Source organism: Ruditapes philippinarum, unplaced genomic scaffold (genome assembly GCF_026571515.1).
Source record: "Ruditapes philippinarum isolate M1 unplaced genomic scaffold, ASM2657151v2 ctg13337_1_1_1_1, whole genome shotgun sequence".
NCBI lineage: Eukaryota > Metazoa > Mollusca > Bivalvia > Venerida > Veneridae > Ruditapes > Ruditapes philippinarum.
Window position 1 is genome coordinate 1 of NW_026854807.1, and position 25,732 is coordinate 25,732.

General features: G+C 31.8%; 2 protein-coding genes across 2 annotated transcripts; one reads left to right on the forward strand and one right to left on the reverse strand.

The window, feature by feature from the left end:
* Positions 1–2,918: 2,918 nt before the first annotated feature.
* Positions 2,919–25,732, reverse strand: LOC132741121 (heat shock 70 kDa protein 12A-like). Its single transcript, XM_060729214.1, has 4 exons — positions 25,625–25,732; positions 24,724–24,942; positions 5,141–5,297; positions 2,919–4,540 (listed from the first exon to the last, which is right to left on the reverse strand). The coding sequence occupies exons 1-4, from the start codon at positions 25,730–25,732 to the stop codon at positions 3,504–3,506; spliced, it is 1,521 nt and encodes a 506-aa protein (XP_060585197.1). The 3' UTR covers positions 2,919–3,503.
* LOC132741123 (uncharacterized) lies at positions 12,514–15,768 on the forward strand. Its single transcript, XM_060729216.1, has 2 exons — positions 12,514–12,777; positions 13,920–15,768. The coding sequence occupies exons 1-2, from the start codon at positions 12,714–12,716 to the stop codon at positions 14,594–14,596; spliced, it is 741 nt and encodes a 246-aa protein (XP_060585199.1). The 5' UTR covers positions 12,514–12,713; the 3' UTR covers positions 14,597–15,768.

Sequence of the window (25,732 nt, forward strand, 5' to 3'; positions counted from 1 at the left end):
GATTTCAGGTATTTGAAAAGAAAATTTTTTTTTAAATCTTTTTTTATTTTTTTCTGTAAAAAATTTGATTTTTACAATTGTTCGGCTTTTTTTTTCTCGACGCCGGGCTCGTAACAAAATATAATCATATGTTAAACAGATACGGTGTATAAATAATTATTTCGTCATTTTAAAAACTAAATCCTTAAACACACGTCCATACAATGAAAGAGAATCAAAATCATGACAGAAACGTCAGTATAAAATGTTAAGTGACTTAAATCGTGTTGTCTTCTCGTTTAGTTCTAAAAACAAGGGAGGCAAAGTGATATTTACAATTCTATAATACTAATGCAACGCGTTTTACATTTTTCAAGGATTTTTATAGAAATAGTGGCCCCTCCCTTTAATAATGTTTTTTTTTTCTTTTTTAGTTACGTGGACTTGATAAAGTCGACGTTCTAGAAATCTGCTGCAACATCCTTGCATAGTTCTTATTTCTATGTTTCATTCTCAGCATGGATAGGGTTAATTATGTAAAATATAAACGGTTGACAATATTTAGGAAATAGATATCAATTCTAAGTGCATTGTTGTAATACAACAATAGTAGTAATATAATCAGGCCTGAGTGATTAATTACAAAGCATTTGAACGAAAAACGTGCATTATTATACAATAATGCGCGAATTTCCATTCTAACACGACAAGAAAAAATATAATTATTATTATTATAAAGTTGGACTTTATGTTTGGTGGTTAAATTTGCTTTCGCCTGAGAGTTTCCCATAGAAACGTTCTTTAAAGGCTGTTCCAGTGGGTTGAAAAAACTGTCGTTAAATCTACCGTGTGTAGAAGCATTTTTAGAATAACGAAGTTTGAAAACGTTGATAACACTTAGTTTGTTTATTTTATTTCACTCTATAATTTTTCAAACGAAATACAAAATATTAAAAGTGAAATAAATGTAAAACTTAACTCGTTTGCGACATTAAAATAGCGTACTTGATTTGATTGTTTTGCACGTGCTGTTTGGCGCTACATTGTGCCGTCATGAAAACAACACTTTAAACGTCAGTACAGCGTTAACGACTGAATTAAAGATATTGGTGTTCGAATTCATTTTCTTAGTTACACTATTTTCTTTCATTCTAGATAGCTTTCACAACAAAATTCGCCAAAACGTTGTTTTTATTTTATAAGATTTTTAAACAAAATGGCACCCTCAATGTGAAAATACACAGGGAGATAATAAGAACGGCGAGAGCATTGTTGTATTAACAGTATTAATAATGCACGCTTCGGGCCTTCTTTGTTTATATACAAAAAAAAACCGATAGTGTTAGAATTTATGTTTTTATTAACCTACATACATGTAATGTCACGGTCTTGTTTTAACATACAAGGCTTTTTGTTGCATCGTTTGATTAATCAACTAAATGCAATAAAGTTTATTGTACTTTTTGTTGCATCATGAAGACTAAATCATCTGATGATTCATCAAACAAATGCAATCAAGTTTATTGTGACTTTTTTGAAAGTCATCCTAATTCCTTCCTTATATCACTATCGACATTTTTGTAATATCATTGGCAATAGAATATTGCTAGATAATTAACTTTATTTTATGTAAATGGTGCTTAAAATGATGACAAAACATTTACCAATTGACCTTTGGGGGAATTTTTAAAAGAAATACGAGTGGTGATTTATTAATGTTAGGAAATAAAACTTTATAGACATGGAAAACATTTAATGTGATTGGAGATTAGTGTATTTAACTATAAACAAGTTGCATTCATTGTATCAATAAACACATACAGCCACTCTCGATAACACAGTAATGCTTGCCCGAAGCACACAAGTACAAAAAGTAACGTAAGAAATGCAAACATCAACACAGGAAATTTAAATCATCAGGCAGATGGAATCATCTGGAAGCCTTTTATAGAAAAGTTTCCATTCAAAAATCGTTTCTGCCTTCTAAATGCAAATGCTTAACGTCATTTCTTGGTTGTACTAAAACATTGTATCATTTTTAACAATTCACCTATTTTGTGTGATCAAGCGCAATTAAATCTATGATGAAGTTTGCAGTTTGATGGACTTATTTTAACTAATGATGGAACTGGCAGACCAAGTTGAACTGAGTTTGTTCATGACAGATATTACTTATAATCATCGTATGCTTCTATCTCGCAGATTATTTTGCAGTCCTTAGATAATGGCCATATTCATTTGACATCGATTACAGTTTTATATAAGTCTTATTTAATTCTCTCCATAGAACTCACAATATACTTTGAATTCCCAATATATTGCATTATTTTTACTTTCGTCTTGATTCTGTATTATTAGAAAATAACATTATGGTGTATGGTAAATTTCTTAAAAAAGAAGAAAAAGAGTTAAACTGAACGAAATTGAAAAATGATAAGAAGCCTATGTATCATAGACAGTCATCAAAAGACAAATTTAAAAATCAGGCAAACATTGTAATGGTGACTACACAGTATTTCAAACAGACTACTGGAACCACCACTAAACAAGATAAATACACATGAAAATCAGAAACAGACTGCTGTTGTTCTCTAATACGGTATTGCATTATCCAAACAGTTTTAATCAGACTGGTTTATGCATCCCAAATGACAACCAGATGTTAATATTATGCATCCCAAATGACAACCAGATGTTAATATTAAAATATTTAACCATATCCGATTATATCACAGAAGAAAACTATTATAATCAGTATTTAATGAATAGAAAACAAGCATTAAAATTGCATAAATGATAATGTATGTAAGGTACGACAGTATTAAATGAATCACAGAAAATGGGTGACACTATAGTGCAAAAGTAGATACAACCAAAACACAAATATATTTTTCAAATATAATTATAAAAGAAACGAAAATCTTACCATTTATTTCCATTGCTGTTATTCAATTAAATTTCTAAGTAACGTATACATTCTAAAATGTACTTGATTTTACAGAGCTCCAAACATGATATCAAATAAAGTAAGATAGAATATATTTAATACATTAACAACATCAAATCAGATAAACTATGTTCAAAACGATAGGAAGCATACATAATCTAACAATTACAAGTCATTGCAAAGATAAAAAACATTTAGTTATTAATAGCGACCTTTCAAAGTATGTGTGTGTACGAAATTGTCAATACGATAATTTGTCGTTCAGATGTCCTATTTATTATTCAGTGACGACAAAATGGCATACAACAAACAGGCTAATTAAAGTGGATTTGTAAAGACTTCAAAGAAAGACACTTATTCAGCTTTGCAAGTCATCTTACCTAGGTGACCTGCTAACATATGTGTTATATATGATGTTAGATTGTATAAAGTTTTTTGTTGTTGTTGTTTTTTTTTAATAATGTTTCGAAAGATGTTTAACAAAACATTTATGATAGGAATGTCACATTTATCACTGTTGAAATATAAAATACCATTTTAGCAGCCTGAGTTAACACTCGCTGAAGATGTCATGTCCCTACGTACACAAGAAATCCAATTCCTTTGTTTTATTTACACCTGATTCAAAGATAAATTTCAGACTGATTTCTGCCTCTCCAAAATGCATTTCAAGCATGTATGGTTGATGAGGTTTATCAAAGTGCACAGTCCCAAGTCGAAAACAGCTGTCATCAACAACATACTTTGGATATTCTTCTGTAGATGCATATATTCCAAGCCCTTCTTTCACATCAAAGGTATCTGAAAAAAGTTGTTTTCTGACGACTTTACCAACTGGAACAAGGTCACCAGCTCGAACAAATGGGTAAAAAATAAACCTACATTTATAAATGCCGCCTTCAAAAACTTTGTACCTCTCTGGGCTTATTCCTTCGACAAATTCATTTATGAGCTCTATTCCATAAGTGTATTTACTTACTCTTGATTTCATAATCATAGGATTATGGCCAAACAGTACTGCCCCTTTTAAAACGGCTAAGCCAGGTTCGCTAGGAACAATGACTCTTTTGTTTGGAAATGCTTCTTTCACGCTCTCCTGAACTATTTCCGATTCAGCGAATCCCCCAACAAGCAATAACGTATCGATTTCTCTGAATTCGTTCTCTACCAAAATTTTCCTAACATGTTTGCATGTATTGCTGATTGATTCTGAAAAGAATTTCTTCATTGTGTTTGCATCAACATGTATTTTATCCCGCTTTATTTGGACAGATGATCCTAGATGCTCTGGCAATATGTGATTATCAAGAGGTTTGCTGCATTTTTCTTTGTATGTTTCGGAAAGGGAAGCTGCAAACCTTATAACAATGTTGCCTTCTTTCTTTTTATTTATAGTTCTCTTTTTAATTTCAAATTCTCTCAGCATTTCAAGGAAATCGGCTGTGTTGTTTTCTCTGAATGCTTGAAATACTTCATTGCCAAAGACATTTTGGAGAAATCTTAAATATGCTTCATCAACTTGAGTACCACCCCACGCACCGCCACTTGCACGAGCGATTTCACGAAGCTTTCCATCATACCCTAGGTGATGAACAGTCACATCAACAGTGCCACCTGAAATAAGATTTACTTATTGATATTTTATTATTTTTCATTTTTACAATTGTATTATTATTATCATCATATTATTATTACTACTATTATTATTATTATCTATAATTATAATTATTTTTTTTTTTATCATAATTATTATTATTATTATTATTATTTATAATTATTATTATTATTATTATGATTATCATCATTATTACTTTTATTATTATTATAATTATTATTCTTATTATTTTTATTATTATTTATTTATTATTATTATTATTATTGTTGTTGTTGTTTATTATTATTATTACTTTATTATTATTTTTATTATTATTATTATTATTATTATTATTATTATTATTTTCATTATAAATTATTGTCATTATTTTTGTTGTTGTTGTTGTTCCTGCTGTTGCTGCTGCTGCTGTTGATGTTGTTGTTGTTGTTTTCATTGCTTTCATAACTATTATTATTATTATTTTTATTATTATTGAATAAAAATGTGTCACATACTAGTACAGATTTGCCTATCAATCTTTTCCTCTTCTTCTTACTTTGACATGAGTATGTGTATTCGACGCATGACGTATTTAACAAATATATGTCTTAACAACTTACCACCAAGGTCAAGAACAATGTAACTTGTTCCTGGTTTAAAAGCCTCAGTAGATGTCGAATTGTTATGTTTCAGGCGGTCAACCGGGAGGAGCTTGCAAAACATGGAGGCTGCTTCAGGTTCAAGTGCTAAGGATAAACAATCTGACTTTATACCAGCCTGAAATGAAGGACAACTCTAAAATTTCTTCGTAATAATTGACGGACATTTGATTGTTTTCAGTTTTGAGTTAAATTTATAAATTAATAACTGTTACTTTCCTGCACCAATTACATACAATAATGATTACGCATAAGCAGTTATCATAAGGTAGCTGATTCAACTTATACAGTTAAACCAATTACAAAAACAATTTATAAATGGATTTAAGAGATAATACAAACAAACATGAGATATCTACAAACCCTTGTTTTTCTAAGACATGTCAGTATCAACATGTAAAGATATATACCTCCAATGCAGACTCCCTCATAAACTTTTTGGCTGCATCTGTCCATATCGCAGGTACTGTTAACACCCAAAATATATCCTGCTCTTCAAATTCTGTCATTTCCTTAGAGATTTCCTTGCAGAGATGGTCTTTCAGAAATTTTATCGCTGACGAGAACACCTGTATAGCTGACAATGCCTTCTTGTTTTCGTCATACAACAATGTCTTTCTGGACATGGTCTGATTTTACTAAAATTACAAACACAATTTATGTTCCAGTTTTTACCATAATTATTCTTTATGTACGAAAAAATGCCATGGCATTTAAAACAGATTCCTTTAACTTGACAAGATGAAAAGAAAATATAATCATTCTCCAATATTTTAATATGTTGTTTTTCTTTTATGTTTTCAAATAAGGTTAAAAAATAACAACTATTATTCAAAAATTAAATAAATAAAGAAGCGTTAAGTGATTACTTCTTTCTGATGTAGAACCATTTTAAACCTCCTAAAGTAATACCAATCTGTATGAATATCTTCTTCAGCAAGATCAGCGTATTCATCTTCTGCTTGATATCCAAATGAATGGAAAACCTTTTCAGGTGTGAAAAGAATTGTTGTTGGGGCCTGAAAATAAATTAGTGAAAATCTGGAATGGCACACAATTTGCAAACATTGAATAGTTGCAGGTCCGGTTTGACTGAGAGGCTTTGTAGTCCTTAATTTCTATCTTTGATTAGTTTATCAATTGATTTCTCGTTAAGGACACACACATTATCTTAGTTTTAGACCATAAGTAACTTTTTATAGACTAACATCAAAAATCATATAAACATATCGGCAGCATTTCTATTATTTTAAATTAAAACATCATGAACGATTTTCAAGCATAAAAAACGTAAAATAACTAAGACATGCATTTTCAAATAATTGGTGAAGGTCTTTTATTAATTTATATTTTTCCTTTTGCTGTGCTTTTATAACGACCCCTATTTGCAAAAACTAAAAAGATAAGATATGTTCCTACTGACCGTGTTTTTAATAAAACGATAATTATTTCGTGACAGTTTTATGCGATTAAACAAATGTTTTAAACAATTAAATTCATTACCAGCATGTCTGGCAAAGTAGCTTGATCATAAGTTTCAAAAACATCAAACACCAGGGCTTTTACCCTTTAGAACAAGTCATATATCTTCTAATTTGACGTGTCATCATTTATGTTTAATAAAGATTATGACTTTGGCCTAACAGTGTAGGTGCGTCAATAATAAAACTCCCGTTGACTGTAAACAGTGATTTGGGTAAATGATATAAATGATATTTTATTCGTGTACCTGTATAACTAAATGTATTAAACACGGGGAATAAAATGATATAATGTGAGCCTCTTCCTATACTTATTCAAGATCACATATTTTTCTTTATATAATATGTACGTCAAAATGATTTTGTGTATTTATTAAAAAATAGCGTATGTATAGTAATGAGAGAAAATTATGTTCTGTAAACATATTTATCAACAACGAAAGAAAAACCATTTATTCTTGCTGGCTGAAATCTGTCTTATTGTTTTCAAAATACTTCGTTCAGAAATCATATACGTACTCGTTTACAGTTGTTTACTTTAAGACAATAATCATTAAATATATGGCAATCTATACACTTACATTGTGCTGATTGTATGGCATTGCTAGACTTGATGTTATTTCTGTTTGCTTTATTTTATACATAATTCATGTATGTATTATAGCCGAAACATTTTTTTTAACTCTGCTGTTTTGATCTTAAGAAAATTGTTTTCTCAAATTCTAAGTATATGTTTAACTTATTGTTCACCCGTGCTGTTCTACAGAAATTAGAAACTTCTACTGAAGCTATAGCGACTGGAGAATGTTTCTTTTTTCTTTAGAACAGCTACGGATGAAAACTTATATACTTAGTCTCAAGCTCTATTTGGCTTCATTAATATTCTCTTTATTTGTACGAACGCGGTTCTATGAAGTACTATGAATAATAGAAGGCGATAATGAAGAGAATTTCATTTAGTATCGGCTTTGTCCTTCTATTAAAATAAACACAGAGACTTTTCTAAAATATTTCGATAAATGTTTCATGTATAGTAAAGTTATAAGTTTATGTAGTTATTCAAGGATTTTCTGCCACTACGCGAAATTGTAAGACGAAATACATAAGTTAATAGTTATTTTACAAGAATTGTAATTTTACAATAATATCATTTCCGTCACATTGCCTTATAATGACGTGTACCTTTATTGTTTGATAGTCAGAATTGCTGTGCATATCTAATAACTCCAATAAAATCACGGGTGTTTATATATAATACATAGATAGTGTAGATATTAATACATTTTGTGTTCGTTAATCATAATAATTGTAGTAATGTGATGATTACCTTGAGTGACATGTGTCCTCCACCAATCCAACAGTTTGCTTGTATTTTCATTGGGTCTTTAGCATAGTCATCTGTGAAGGAGAATGCATATCCTGAATATGTTGTCCCAAAGTCTATAGCACCAACAACTAACTTTGCCGATGTCATTTTATTAGGTATGTCTCCTGTCCAATACACATAGGGATTAAACACGTGTTGTTATATGATAATGAAGACTTCACAGAAACAACAACACAAACATAAAACAAGGCATGAAGTTAAAGCACCCAAGAATTCTCTTACATTTAGATCACCTTTCATTTGTGGCGTTCAGATGTTGCATTGTCACCCGTCAGTACTCACCGAATTAATCTGGTAATCGTTTTCTTTCATCAATATTTGAAAACGTTCTACTTCAACTATCTTCAATAACTTTATTAGACTAAATAGTTTATATTCTTAGATTCACTTTAAGATAAGGTACTAGATATCTAACTCGAACACCTGGTTACTTATTTTACCCCTCTTCTTTAACAGAAACAGGTTTCATGCTGAACAAGTACAAGTACAAGTTTAAATGAATATCTTTGGTACGTTATGAGACGTGTTCCTGAACAAAACAAAACATTAACTTCAACCAAGAATTTCAAAATCATAAAGGGGCATTTCTGATAGAAGAAGTAACCAGCTATGTAGAAATGCATCCAAATTTTACACAAGTATTGACTAAAACATTTGTTTTGAGGAATTGCCCTTAGAGTAATAAGAGGGCATAAATTTGCACACATGATGCTCGTAGATATCTTAAGCGTACTGAAAAAAAACGTTCTTAATTCATTCTGTTATTCTTTGTTGTTTAACTTACATGTATACAGTTTGTATAACGTCATAATAAATCAAGTATAATATCAACAAAGCTTCACACGATTTACCGATTTAAAGTGTCCTCTTATATTATACTTAAAATAAAATGAAAAAAAAAATAGATATTTTTTGTAGTACCTGTCTTGTTTTATCCTGGAAATATCCTTGTCTTAAATCTTCCGTCTAAAAATTACAGGAGGAAGTAAATTATAGACTAACACGCATTAATATTGTATATAAAATGAATGCTATGTCCCGGAACAAAAACAAATAATAATTTAGCAATGAGTTCGTGTATGCGCAATTCGCACGTTAAGTTACATACAAGTACTTATTTCAGAAAGGTATTTTCGAAGTATTCTTTTTCAAAATTAAAGGAATTATTTTGAAGACTACAGACATCAGACATGTAGCCTTTTACGCTTTAAAATTGTTAAACAAAACAAATTTAAAAGTAATAAATCGATATACGAGACTTCCCCTATGTGGGTAATTTCGAACTGGAAAGATTCGAGTGCACAAATCAGACACATTTGAATTGTATTGAAACGTTTCAATTCTAAATACAAAATTTTTATACAGTCATGTAGTTGCTTCATTTTGAGTTTCGTTTGTTAGTATATCACATTTATGTATTGCGTTTAGTAATTTAGTAAAGAAATTATGGTTGCTATGGATATTCAGGCAAAATAATGACAAAAAATTAAAATGATCTTATGCACTTAAAACACGCCTAAAATGACGTTTCTTAACGTTCCAGCATGAATGACTGTTAAATTCTGTATATTTTCGGTTTGAAGCGTAAATCTGTCTATATATGTTGAACAAAATTTAGCCGCCAATAGAATCACCTAATAGTTTTAAAACAAGTCATGTGACTTGAATTTACCCTTGAAGTTACAATAACAGATTGTGTGGATATTGTATAATTGAAACGAGTCTATGTCACTCATTTGGCATGTTCTTTTACTTTTTCAGAGTTCAATGTGACAACAATTTTGAAATCCAAGCACTGTAACCTGACCTACGCGTGTCAAGTTATGAAACGACCATTTTATTCTTTATATGGAGAAAAGTTTTGTTCTTTTGCCTGGCTAATGTATTCATTTTGAGGGCATTTACAGAATAATAAATGAAAAATTCAAAACTAAGAAATGTAAATTTTCCCTATGTCTCCTTTTAAAGGTTAAATCAAATTTTTAAGTAAGTAGTTTTCTGTCATTCCCGAGGACCGCAACGAAATCAAAAAATGTATTTAGGTCTGAATAACAGAAAATTGTAGATGTTTAATTGATAGTTTTATAAAATCTTTTGAACAAACAAAAGCTTTTGAACTAAAGTTAAGAATAAGGTTTTTTACAGATACAGATACAGATGAAAAATTCAAGTTTTAAGTTTAACATTTACATTGTAGCGGTGGGCTTATGTATAATACCTGTATAAAATTATAATCCATTTCGGTACAAAGGGAAGTTTTACATTATTGTCTTACATCTAAGTCTATTGAATAGTACTGTTATGTAATTATGTATAAAGATAAATAGAGTGTCGTTGGTTAGATAGATTTATTTCGGCAAAGGAAGGATATATTATACATCTTCCAAGAAGGTTAAACGTCTTGTAGGAACTATTTTTATCATTTTGAATTCAAAAAGAATTAAGTTGTTGCTAACATTAAAGAGGAACCCGTATATCATTAATTCAGTGATTGTCGCTTAAAGATAAAGTTTTGAAAAACTGCCGAAAATGACAAAAAACTATCATAAATTGGCGAATATTTTGACAAAAAAGTCAATATCATTCTTTAATTAATTAATTTATTATGTGCCTATTTTGATACAAAAATTGAGATGTTAACTACCATTTGTATTTTCTCAAAATAGAAATGTCTTTAACGCGATAGATTTGCGAAAGAAACAATAAGACATTATACTTCCTAAGTATATGCATGTCTACCGGATATTTTGTGACCAATCACTATGTTCATAACAGAAGGTTGTTCTTTTGAATCTTTTGTAATGTAAAATCTGATTGAATTGTTGGACTTCGCTACCTAGAATAGGAGTCAATTTACACCTGACGCATTCATAACCTTACAAGGCAGGATGTAAATTATTTAAAGCTACAGTCTCACTTACATCCCGGCAGAGCCCCGGCAGAGTCCCGGTAGACGTCCGGGGTGATCCGGGAACGACCGGGGTACGACCGGGAACAACCGGGGTACATCCGTAACTCTGCCGGCAACGTCCTGGATGATCCGGGATGATCCGGGAACATCCGGCATTCGACCCCGGATGGAATAAAATATTTAATATCACCGGGGTGGTCCGGGATGATCCGGGAAGGTATAGCTTTGCCGGCTTCATCCTTAGCTCTGCCGGGAACGACCGGGGTTATACCGGGAAAGCACCGTAGCTCTGCCGGCACAAACCGGGGATGATCCGGGGTATGCTATAGCCGGTAGAGCTACGGTAGAGCTACGGTAGAGCCCCGGTATATGCCGGCAGAGCCCCGGTAACTACAGACAGAGCCCCGGAGGATAAAGGTAGAGCTACGGTTGATCCCGGTAGAGCCCCGGTAGAGCCCCGGCAAAGCCCGGATCATTTCAAAAGAATAAGGACAATTTGCGATGGTTGAACTTGTTTGTATTAAAAGCCTTCCCATTTCCCTTCTATCCAGTATGGCATAAGGATTTTTCAGAAAATCATCATGAATTACTATTCTGAAACAATAGATATTATATTAAATAAAAATTATGTATCAAAGTTATCATTTTCGGGCGTTTTCAATCCACCGGGGTTCTACCGGGGCTCTACCTGGATCGTCCTGGGCTCTGCCGGGGCTCTGCCTGGATCGACCGGGGCTCTGCCTGGGTCAACCGGGGCTCTTCCGGCGTCATCCGGGAACGACCGGGGAAGCACCGGCATGAACCGTAGCTTCACCTGGGCTCTGCCTGAATGATCCGGAGCGCATCCTGGGTGGTTAGTAGGGAACTACCGTAGTGCTGCCGGGGTAAGTGTGACCGCAACAATAATTTCATCCCGGATCGTCCCGGATCATCCCGGTAACTTACCGGGATGGTCCTGGGCTCTGCCGGGAGTAAGTGAGACCGAGGCTTAAGGTATGCACGAGCTGAAACGAGCACGGTCATCCCTATTATATTCGCCTGTTACCATCTTTTAAGATCATGCTTCAAGTTTAGATAAATTAAATTTTATTTCTTTATTATATGTCTGTAGACTGTACACTTTAAATGTCTACTTTTATCATACCATGAAGTTCAACGTTTTCTAATGTCGATTTGAATTCTTAAGAAATGACGCTATTTAATTTATCTAAAATGTGTTTTAACATTGATGGAGTATCAATTATTTTTTATTGAATGATAATATATAGGGACACTGGAAAAGTACTTGGTATAATCAAAGAATAATAACGTATCTCAAAGTTTTCATAAAAGGAATATTATAATATTCATTTAATCATTTTACAAAAATAATTTTTGTTTTATTTTATAACCGTTTATATTTTCTGTCTTATGCATGTAGGTATTTCTATCTTTTTACTCTTATAATATGATCGGGGCTGTCTGACAAGGCGTGCAAAAGAAACTCCAAAAAAAACTCATAATGGATATATAATCTTTATTTTAAAAAAGGTCTATCAGAAAAGGTTGGCCTGTCGCGAACAAAAGAGTAGTTGCGCAAGTTTTAGTTCATTGTGTACAATTTGCATTTTTGATTTAAAAAAGCTTTATCAGATACCACAGTTTAAATACGGGGGAAATACTTATCTTAGAATATATTCTCATTTAACGATAAAGGCAATCAGTCGTTTACAGATTCCACAGACATAAGTAACGTGTTAAAAGGAAGGTTACTATATGTGGAAAATGATGTGCATTGCCTTCTTTATCATTGGCTGTTTCTTAGGATTCGTACAATGTGGTATGTATTTATGGCAAATGGATTTAATATTTTTATTTTTCATTGATACAGTTTGTTTGTACTTTCAATAAAAGTATTGTAATATGTATAGTCTGAATCGAAGTCACTTACATCAATTAAAACAATTTTAAATTCTAATTCTCGTTTTTTTTATTTGGTAATCACTGCAAAAGTATTGACAATAATTATAAGACGATAATTGTTTTAAACATAAATTTTAGTCTTTTAGATAATGATGGCGAAATATATGAGTGTAAACTAAATTTCCTTACTTTACTCCCGATCTGTATCGTATACAATTCAATGTGTATATGCTATTGTAACATAGCGATGCGCTTACGTATTATCCCTGTATAAAATGTTCATCCATTTCAGTACAATATGTATACTGTTGTCTTAAATCTACTTAATATTATGAATTATAGTACATGTACTTATATATAATTATGTAGATAGATAAAACAATGGCATTGGTTGAATCTATTATACATCTTTGAAGCAAATTAAAAGTTCCGAAGAAATTAGATTTATCTTTCAAAAACAAGAATATTTAAGACGTTGCTAACTTTAAAGAAGAACCCTCATGTCATTTATTAAGTGATTGTTGATACCAATGCATCTCTTTATACTTGGACAGTAATGTCATTATAGGCAGTCGATGTCAATATCATTCTTTTTTATTTATTTATTTTTCTTTTCCTTTTTGGATACGAAAATAAAATGAGAGGTTAAACTATCATGTTTATATTTTCTCAAAATAGAAACGTTATTAAGGCAGTATGTGTGTCAAAAATGTATTAAGACATTTAACGTCCCTACTGCTACGTTCATGACAGATTGTTGTTCTTTGCATTTGTATTTAAAATGTAAAATCTGATAGAATTGAGAATCACTATGCACTGACGCATTCATAACATTACAAGGCAGATTGAAAATGGTAAAATATGATTTTTTTTAAGGTTCGCATGAGCTGAGGATATGTAAACAAAACATTTTAAGCGATGACATTTTTGATTATCGACACTTTTCTCGAAAGGAAATAGTTATTTACATTTACTTTTTTACTTTATTGTTGTATTTCGGGAGCCTGTTTCTAACTGAAGTTATCAAAATCAAAACTTGTATTGCTTTTAAATTGATAGATACGGAAGATGACGGGTATTCTGGTGAGGTTAAAAAATTGTTTCAAGATCTCGAATACTTTAGATCAAACGTCCAAACAGCACAACAAAAAATGTTGCACTTCTCTAATGAAACCATGGATAAAAAGTATGCAATAGGACTCGTCAACTTATACACACAAGAAAGTCTTTTCTACGTTACATTAAACTTACAAATGCGCAACAACTACCCCACAGAGACTGATATCTGGAGACGATCTGGTGATCTGATTAACAGAGGTATTGACATTCTCGGACTTACGGAGCATAAAATTGTTTACAGGGGATGTACAGCTATGAAGGATTATCCTATACAAGGAAATGATTTTAAATTCAATCAGATTACAAGTACCACTTTACTTCGAGAATTGGCTGAAATGTTTTCTGACAACGAATGCCAAAAGGGAATTCTTTTTGAGATATCAAATGTGTATGGATTATTGGCTAAAGACTTCTCAGCAATTGAAGCTGAAAATGAAGTATTAATTAAGTCCAACTATAACTTTAAAGTAAAGGAAGAACCTCAACAAACTGAAACCCTTACAATTTACAAACTTGATGGTCAGTCAGAATCTATTAACACGGGCAATAGAGCATATGCAGGAATTCTATTACAATGTTCAATTGTTGTCGTCACAATTCTTACACTGGATAAATAGTTTAAAACGGAATACAAGTTTGTCTTTGAAAAATTAAAGAAACATTAAAATCATTAAACTTCTTTTAAAAGTATGTATCTAACTAAGAGTTGTCATCAGTTTTAAAACATTAGATTTACGATGTATACTAAAATGTTACTCCCTTAATTTCATTTGTTGTACAGGTATCATTTTATTCTGCATAGGTATCATTTTAATAACTATGTGCATATCAATCAACACTATCAAAATATATCAGTTATTGTATTGATCGAACTCCACTGATTTAAAGAACGAAATTTTACATACCTTCAAACCAAAAAATAGTTATCGCCTGACTTGAATTGAAAGCGTGTAAACTAATACCTGAAATAATGCACGGAAGGGCACATGAGATCGTCCCTCTCCAGTAAAGCTGGAACGTCGCCATATGACCTATACTGTGTTGGTACAACGATAACCCAAGTCAAATCAAATCAGTACAGTCACTTTACTTTAAATAAGCAGTGTACATACCGAAGTTAACATTGTAGTCGCGATATCTGGGAGAAACCTTTTCAGTGAAAATGTGTAAGAAATTAATTTTAAACCTTGTATCTTGTTGTTAATGCAAATGATTAATTAAAAATAATGAATGAACTAGGCGAAGATAAACTATCGTCTGCTTTTGCTGATCGACTTAATAATGTATTAAGTCGATCAGCAATAGCAGACGATAGCTTATCTTTAATGTATATGTAAAGGGTACAATTGCAATTAATTATCTTTTTACCTTCATTAATATGATTCATATACCTTGAAGAAATATGAATTTGATGCGTGTTGAGATAAATGGTACATCAAATAACATAGTTATTGAGCTTTGCCCATGAACTAGCGTTGTGCTCCGTTAGTAGTAATGGTCCCGTGACACATATATTTCAATCTGATTAAATTCCGAACCTTTATACAATAGTCCCCTATCTGGTTGAAGACTCATTAAAATCAAGAATTTACTTAGTTTTAGGCTTATCCAAGGAGGGGGATGTAATATTTCTATATTGATTTTCTCTGTTGAATATTGTAAAACGACTTGCATTATCTCTGTATAAAATTTAATATGTCTATTTAATACATTTGATATGGCTTCAAAGATTGTGCCGAATTATAGGAGATTATAAGCGCATATTTAGATGGAAATCATGTCCATTATTTGGCAGGAATTATTTCTAAATACGTACATTTTTTGTATAAGGTAATCTTTTGAAAATACAAAATTCATCTCTTTTCTGCAAAGGCTGTCATTTTAATATGGCAACATTTCCAGTGATACATGAAAAAGAATCATTTTGTAAAGCCTTACAATAATCAATAAATGACCATAATAATGGATAAGATTCAGAATATGAAATGTCTCGTGTTGTTAATTAATTTTTAAATAGAACTTCACTCGTCCCATAATGGCGTCCGAGATTGCCACAAATTGAAAATAAGTCATTGCAGACATATAGCTTCTGTGTAAGAATACTGTATATTTACTAAAAGTACCCTGCAGTTACTTTCATTAAATAGCATGGCTGAAACCTGACAAACTTAAAAAAACTCATTAACATTTAAAGTGTACATTTACTTACTGGCACTTACTGATAGAGTAAATTGTTTCATAAAGTTAACTATTTTTTGTCTAACATTTTTGTTCATTTTCGACATTGTATACGTGTTTATGAGCAATATCATGTGATTCAAATATTAAGGAATATCGAAAATTATGGAAACAATTAGAAAGGAATTTATAGCTGTAATCCTCTGACAAGTGCTGTTTCTAATTTACTTGTAACAAGTCATTTATTAATATATAAACAGAAATTGTATTGTTTGAAAATAAGATACCATGTGATGATATTTTACTGCATTTTATTACATCCCCATCATATGTAATTAGGGGTTAATTATGACACCAAAATTAAATGATATACAGATCACTATCACTCTCTCTCTTTGAAGATTCTGCTATTTCAAGTATTTTGTTTTCAATTCAAAAAGATTTTTAGTCACAATTTTCGTGATATTTAGCGTGGTAAATTTCAATTAAACATTTTTCTCTTAACTTTAATAAGCAACACATTTTGTTTAAATAAAATTTACGTCAGAATTTAAATGGCCCTAAGAAAGATGATTTCATTGCACAGAAATGTTATGTTTCAAAATGTCGAAGGTCATCTTATATCGGAAAAGACTCAGTTCTCAAGCACATAATTCATTTGACAGCTTCAAAAATTTGAAAACCAAACGTGCATTAATATTAGGCATATTAAGGCACTTTTTGGCTTACTTTTCGATTTATGACCGCAATGTGCGTTCTAAAGTTTACAGCACTTTCGGGTTAAATCTCAAAGTGCGTTAGACCGGAAAGAGCGGTGTTACAAGATCCAACGTATTCAGGAATGTCCGTCTTATTACATAGCTGCACTCTTGTTACACTCATTTTTCTTTCTCTACTCCCTTTCTTTGTTTCAGCAAACCTTTGAACATTACCTTTGTCTCATCAATTTTATGTATATTATCAACAGTTAGCATATCTAATCTTGGATGCATAGACATATTTTGAGGCTTCAAATGGGTTTATTTACATGTAATGCATAGATCATATCAAACTAAGAACTTTAAAAAACACTCGCTTTCGGCTTTCTGGTTTTGAACAATTAGGGCTAATATTTAATGTTTGGACCGAAGATATAGAATTGTAACTAAAATACGTATAGTCGGAATTAAAGTTACTTTAACATGTATCAATACCATTTGGAATATTTTATTGTATGCTTGTATTTTTGATATGGTAATTATTGCTTAACAGTTTACAATGTCACGTAGATTATTGTTTTAAATATAACTTGCAGTCTTTTGGTGAGCTTATAATGGCGAAATAATACTGAGTAATAACTGTTTTGTTTTCAGAAGTTACCCTGTTTAAATAGTCACAAAATCATTTACTGTAAATCTCTACAATTTAATATGAATGAATTAATGTGCTAATAAGTACCTTTTTTCCAACCACTGTATCTTTGTGGCAAACTTGTATAATTTTTGCTATCACAGAAAGCAGATGTGTTTTTACACTACCTCGCTCAGCAGCAATCGTGGCTTTTGTTGATTGTGAATGATAGTGAACCTTTTCAATGATGTGGGGTAGAATAATAAATTTATTGACATTTTTCCCTTTCGTTCCCTCATCTTATCAGCAAGTGACAACTTCACTTAAACCAAATATTTTAGCCAGACTTATCATCAGGCCATAAAATTTGTATTTTAGCATAAGAAATGATAAAGTGTAAATTTTTACGATACCTTGAAGCACATTTCACCTTAACAAAACAAGGCCGTGCATTAATCATTGCCATCAGTAATTGATTCATTTCATTATAGGGCTTGATAACATTCTGAATATAGAGAAAAGAAAAGACATTAAAGACATTTAGCATGTTCTGTATTAACGGAAATTATGTTTTTTCTAGACATATCTTGTTCAATAGAATGTGTGCCATAATGAAACTATATAAACTTTATATGACTGTGTGTGATTATGTATTACCTTAATTATAACCCTTCAGTTAAATAAGAAGTAAATGCTGCTAAGGTATCGCAAGATATAATCATATGTGTAACGGATACGGTGTATTAATAATTATTTCGTCATTTTTAAAACTAAATCCTTTAACACACGTCCATTAGTTGCTACAACATGATGGAAGATAATCAAATTCATGACAGAAACGTCAATATAAAATGTTTGGTGACTTAAATCGTGTTGTCTTCTCGTTTTGTTCTAATAACAAGGGAGGCAAAATAATATTTACAGTTCTATAATACTAACGCAACTTTCTGTATTTTACATTTTTTTGTTACATGGACTTGATAAAGTCGACGTTCTAGAAATATGCCGCAACATACTTGCCTTTATAGTTTAGATTTCTATGTTTCATTCTCAGCAGGGGACAGGGTTAAGAATGTTAAATCTAAACGTTTGAGTGTATTTTATGTTTTTATTTACATACATACATGTAATCCTACGGTCTTGTTTTACCATACACAAGGCTTTTTGTTGCATCGTTTGATTCATCAACCAAATGCAATCAAGTTTATTGTGACTTGTTTTGAAAGTCATCCTAATTCCGTCATGATATCACTATCGACATTTTTGTAATATAATTGGCAATAGAATATTGATAGATAATAACCTTTATTACATGTAAATGGTGCTTTAAATGATGTCAAAACGTTTACCCATTGACCTAACGGGGACATTTTTCAAAAAACAAAATACGAGCGGTGATTTATTAAGGTTAGGAAATAAAACTTTATAGACATGGAAATCATTTAATGTTATTTGAGTTAGGTGTATTTAACTATGAACAAATTGATGTCATTGTTTCAATAAACAAATATAGCCACTAACCGAAGCACACAAGAACAAAAAAGTAACATAAGAAGTGCAAACATCAACACCAAAGCTTTAAATCATTTTGCATTTTGGAAGCCTTTTATAGAAAATTTTCCATTCAAAAATCGTTTCTGGCTTCTACATGTAAATGCTTTACGACATTTCTTGATTGTACTAAAACATTGTATCATTTTTAATAATTGACCTATTTTGTCTGGTTAAGCGCCACATTATCTACGCAATTAAATTTATTATGAAGTTTTCAGTTTGATGGAATTATTTAAACTAATGATGGAATCGGCAGTCCATGTTGAACTGAGTTTGTTCATGACAGATATCACTTATGATCATCTTATGCTTCTATCTCGCAGATTACTTTGCAGTCCTAAGATAATGGCCATATTCATTTGACATCGATTACAGTTTTATATAAGTCTTATTTAATTCTCTCCATAGAACTCACAATATACTTCGAATTACCAATATATTGCATTATCTTTACATTCGTCTTGATTCTGTATTATTAGAAAAAAACATAATGGTGTATGGCAAATTTAGAAGACAGCAGGATTTAGACATGACTCGAAAATAAAAATACTCCCAGTGAAATTTCAGGCAAAATTTCAGAAGTAAGTGGTAAGTGCAAACTTCTGTCTGTGACCCCTAGATACGGCATATTTATTTGTAAAGATTGTGAAAAGTGAAAAGGTGAGCTTCATTATTATACCCCCGAAACGAAGTTTGGGGGGTATATAGGAGTCACTAGGTGGTCGGCTGGTCGGTCGGTCGGTCGGTCCAGCCGTCCGTTGTATTTTCCTTGTCCGGAGCATAACTTGAAGACTAATAGTTGGAATTCAATACAACTTCATACAATGGTCAAGCACATTGAGAGGAAGTGCAGTGCACAAGAACCATATTTCTATCTTTACTAATTACAGAGTTATTGCCCTTTGTTATTTTCCTTGTCCGGAGCATAACTTGAAAACTACTGGTTGGATTTCAAAACAACTTCACACAATGGTCAAGCACAATAAGGGAAAGTGCAATGCATAAGAACAATAACTCTATCTAAAGAAATTACAGAGTTTTTGCCCTTTGTTACTTTTCCATTTTGTTTCTTTTGTCCGGACCATAACTTGAAGACTTATTGTTGGAATTCAATATAACTTCATACAATGGTCAAGCACATTGAGAGGAAGTGCAGTGCATAAGAACCATAACTCTATCTTTACTAATTACAGAGTTATTGCCCTTTGTTATTTTTCCTTGTCCGGAGCATAACTTGAAAAATACTAGTGAGATTTCAAAACAACTTCACACAATGGTCAAGCACAATAAGGGAAAGTGCAATGCATAAGAACAATAACTCTATCTAAAGAAATTACAGAGTTATTGCCCTTTGTTACTTTTCCATTTCTTTCTTTTGTCCGGACCATAACTTGAAGACTTATTTTTGGAATTCAATATAACTTCATACAATGGTCAAGCACATTGAGAGGAAGTGCAGTGCACAAGAACCATAACTCTATCTAAATTAAATACAGAAATATTGCCCTTTATTACTTTCCCATTGCTGTTTTTTGTCCGGAGCATAACTTGAAGACTAATGGTTGGAATTTAATACAGCTTCATACAATACTCAAGGACATTGAGAGGAAGTGCAGTGCACAAGAACCATAACTCCATTTTGGCAAATTACAGAGTAATTGCCCTTTGATACTTTTCCTTGTCCGGAGCATAACTTGTAAAGTACTGGTTGGAATTCAATACAACTTCATACAATGGTCAAGCTCAATAAGAGAAAGTGCAGTGCACAAGAACCGTCACTCTGTCTAGAGTAATTATAGAGTTATTGCCCTTTGTTACTTTTCATTGCTTTTTTCTTGTCCAGAGCATAACTTGGAAAACTACTGGTTAGAATTCAATACAATTTCATACAATGGTCAAGTATATTGAGAGGAAGCGCAGTGCACAGAACAGAAACCATTACTCTTTCTTGACACATATTAAAGTTTTTGCCCTTTGTTACTTTTAATTTTCCAGTGCATAACTTGAAAATTAATGGTTGGAATTCAAAGAGACTTCATACAATGGTCAAGGGCAGTAAGATAAGTGCAGTGCATAAGAACCATAACTCTATTTGGACTTATTACAGTTATTGTCCTTTGTTACCTTGTTTGTCCAGTGCATAACTTGAAAACTAGTAGTTGGAATTCAATACAACTTCATATAATTGTCAAGTTCAATGAGAGGAAGTGAAGTGTACAATAACCATAACTCCATCTTCAGTGTTTGTAGAGTTATTGCCCTTTGTTCCTTTTCCATGTCAGGTGCATAACTTTAAAACCTTATGCTTAGAATTCAATGAAGCTTCATTCAATGGTCAAGCGCAATGAGAGGAAGTGCAGTGCTTAAGAAGCGTAACTCTTTTTGGACTTATTACAGAGTAGTTCGATAAAACTTCATCAATGGTCAACCACATTGAAAGAAAATGCAACATTCAAGAACCACAACTATCTTAAATTGCACACAACCATAATTCTATTTCAGTTCTTTTGCAAGGTATTCTGTTTCAAGTAACTTCCTCATTTCTGAAACAGTCTTGCGGGGGTATTAATCACATTTAGTAATAGTTCTAGTTAAGTTATAAGTGAAGATATATTTATACAGCCTTCAATGTTACACTTTTTTATTCAATAAAAAGCTATACATGATTCATAAGTAGAAGAATCCATTTGTCTTAAGAAGAAGAAAAAGAGTTAAAATGAACGAAATTGAAAAATAAAACAGGATCAGAGGTTATGAAGCCTATGTATCATAGGCAGGCATCAAAAGACAAATTTAATAAGCAGGCAAACATCGTAATAGTGACTACACAGTATTCCAAAAGGAATACTGGATTCACCATTTAACAAGGTAAATATACATGAAAATCAAAGAAAGACTGCTGTTGTTCTTTCAATTCTGTAAATGGGTGACACTATAGTGCGAAAGTAGAAAAAGGAAAACACAAATATATTTTTTCAAATATATTAATAAAAGAAACGAACATATAACCATTTATTTCCTTTGCTGTTATTCAATTAAGTTTTTAAGTAACGTATACATTCTAAAATGTACTTGATTTTACAGAGCTCCAAACATGATATCAAATAAAGTAAGATAGAATATATTTAATACATTAACAACATCAAATCAGATAAACTATGTTCAAAACGATAGGAAGCATAACATAATCTAACAATTACAAGTCATTGCAAAGATAAAAAACATTTAGTTATTAATAGCGACCTTTCAAAGTATGTGTGTGTACGAAATGGACAATACGATAATTTGTCGTGCAGATGCACAGTACCTATTATTCAGTGACGATAAAATGGCATGCAATAAACTGGCTAATTAAGGTGGATATGTTAAGACTTCAAAGTAAGACACTTCTTCAGCCTTGCAACTCATCTTACCTAGGTCCAGACCTGCTCACATTTGTGTTATATATGATGTTAGATTGTGTTACGGTTTTTTTTTGTTTTTTTTTTTTCTCAAATGATATTTTGAAAGATGTTCAACAAAAAATATTCATGATATGAGTGTCACATTTATCACTGTTCAAATATAAAATACCATTTCATGCGGCAGCATGCAGTTGTCATGTCCCTACGTACACAAGAAATCCAATTCCTTTGTTTTATTTACACCTGATTCAAAGATAAATTTCAGACTGATTTCTGCCTCTCCAAAATGCATTTCAAGCATGTACGGTTGATCTTTTATCAAAAGTTGCTAGAGTCCCCAATTCGAAAAACAGCTGTCATCAACAACATACTTTGGATATTTTTCTGAAGATGCATATATTCCAAGCCCTTCTTTCACATCAAAGGTATCTGAATGCAAGTGTTTTCTGACGATTTTACCAACTGGAACCACATCACCAGCTCGAACAAATTGACAAAAGTTATACCTACAATTATACTTGCCGTTTTCAAAAACTTATTTATATATATGTATTTTTCTGGGCTTCTTCCTTTCACAAATTTTTCAATGATCTCTATACCATAAGTGTATGTACTTACTTCTCGATTTCATAATCATGTTATGGCCAAACAATACTGCCCCTTTTAAAACGGCTAAGCCAGGTTCGCTAGGTACGATGATTCTTTTGTTTGGAAATGCTTCTTTCACGCTCTCCTGAACTATTCCGATTCAGCAAATCCCCCAACAAGCAATAACGTATCAATTTCTTTGAATTCATTCTCTTCCAAAATTTCCCCTAACATGTTTGCTTGTATTTGTGATCGAATCTGAAAAGAATTTCTTCATTGTGTTTGCATAAACATGCATTTTATCCCGCTTTATTTTGGACAGATGATCCTAGATGTACCTGGCCAATATGTGATTAGCAAGAGATTTACTGCAATTTTTCTTTGTATGTTTCGGGAAAGCGAAGCTGCAAAAACCTGATAACTATGTTGCCTTCTTTCTTTTATTTTATAGTTCTCTTTTTTATTTTCAAATTCTGTCTCAGCATTTCAAGGAAATCGGCCTGTGTTGTTTTCTCTGAATGCCTGAAAGACTTCATTGCCAAACAACATTTTGGAGAAATCTTAAATATGCTTCATCAACTTGAGTACCACCCCATGAACCGCCACTTGCACAAGCGATCTCACTAAGTTTTCCATCATACTCTAGGTGATGAACAGTCACATCAACAGTGCCACCTGAAAAAAGATTCCTTCTTAAAGTTTTATTATTATTTTCATTTTTATAATTGTATAATTATTATCATAATATTATTATCAATATCAAAATAATAATAATAATTATTATTATTATTATAACTATTATTTTCATTATAAATTATTGTCATTATTATTGTTGTTGTTGTTGTTGTTCCTGCTGCTGCTGCTGCTGCTGCTGCTGCTGCTGCTGCTGCTGCTGCTGCTGCTGCTGCTGCTGCTACTGCTACTGCTGCTGCTGCTACTGCTGCTGCTGCTGCTGTTGTTGTTGTTTCATTGCTTTCATTACTATTATTATTATTATTATTATTATTATTATTATTATTATTATTATTACTATTATTATTTTTTTTATTATCATCATCATCATCATATCATCATCATCATTATTATTATTATTATTATTGAATAATAATGTGTCACATACTAGTAGAGATTTGCCTATTAATCTTTTCCTTTCCTTCTTACTTTAAAATGAGTATGTGTATTCGACGCATGACGTATTTAACAAATATATGTCTTAGTAACTTACCACCAAGGTCAAGGACAATGTAACTTGTTCCTGCTTTAAAAGCCTCAATAGATATCGAATTGTTATGTTTCAGGCAGTCAACCGGGAGGAGCTTGCAAAGCATGGAGGCTGCTTCAGGTTCAAGTGCTAAAGACAAACAATCTGACTGTATACCAGCCTGAAATGAAGGAAAACTCTACAATTTATTCGTCATGATTGACGGACATTTTATTGTTTTCATTTTTGAGGTAAATCTATAAATTGTTACTTTCCGGCACCAACTACATACAATAATGATAACGCATAAGCAGTTATCATAAGGTAACCGATTCAACTTATACAGTTAAATCAATTACAAAAACAATTTATAAATGGATTTAAGAGATAATACAAATAAAATGAGCACCATTTTAAATGACATGTATTGACAATCTACAAGCCCGTACTTTTCTAAGACATGTCAGTATCGACGTGTAAAGATATATACCTCCAATGCAGCTTCCCTCATAAATTTTTTGGCTGCATCTGTCCATATTGCAGGTACAGTTAACACCCAAAATATATCCCGCTCTTCAAATTCTGTCATTTTCTTAGAGATTTCATTGCAGAGATGGTCTTTCAGAAATTGTATCGCAGACGAGAACACGTGTAAAGCTGATAATGCCTTCTTGCTTTCGTCATACAACAATGTCTTTCTGGACAAGGTCTGAGTTTAGTAAAATTACAAACACAATTTATGTTTTTTAAGTTTTTACCTTAATGATTAATGCCATGGCATTTAAACAGATTCCTTCAACTTGACATGAAAACAAAATTCAATGATTTTTCCAATATTTTAATTTGTTGTTTTTCTTATATGTTTTCAAATAAAGTTTAAAAATAACAACTGGTATTCAAATTAGATTAATAAAGAAGCGTTTAGTTAATTATTTAAGATTACCTTTTTTGATGTAGAATCATTTTAAATCTTCTAAAGTAGTACCAATCTTTATGAATATCTTCTTCAGCAAGATCAGCGTATTTATCTTCTGCTTGATAGCCAAATGAATGGAAAACCTTTCCAGGTGTGAAAAGAATTGTTGTCGGGGCCTGGAATAGCATTCAAAAGATTTTTAAAGAGCTTTGATAACGCATGAGTTCAATTTTCAAAATGTTCAATGATAATGTTTTCTTGACGTTATTGCCATAAGGTATTGTCTTTAAACCACAGAGATTTTATATCGCATCCTCGCGCAACTTATTCAATGTAGAATGTAAAAAAAATATCTCATTTATACATATATTTATTAATATTATAATTGATTTTATTAAATATATTGGATATTTTCCTTGATTTTATAAGTGTAAGTGTTGAGTGACATGTGACCTCCACCAATCCAATGGTTTGCTTGTATTTTCATTGGGTCTTTTTCATAGTCATGTGCAAAGGAGAATGCATATCCTGAATAGGTTGTCCCAAAGTCTATAGCACCAACAACTAACTTTGTAGATGTCAT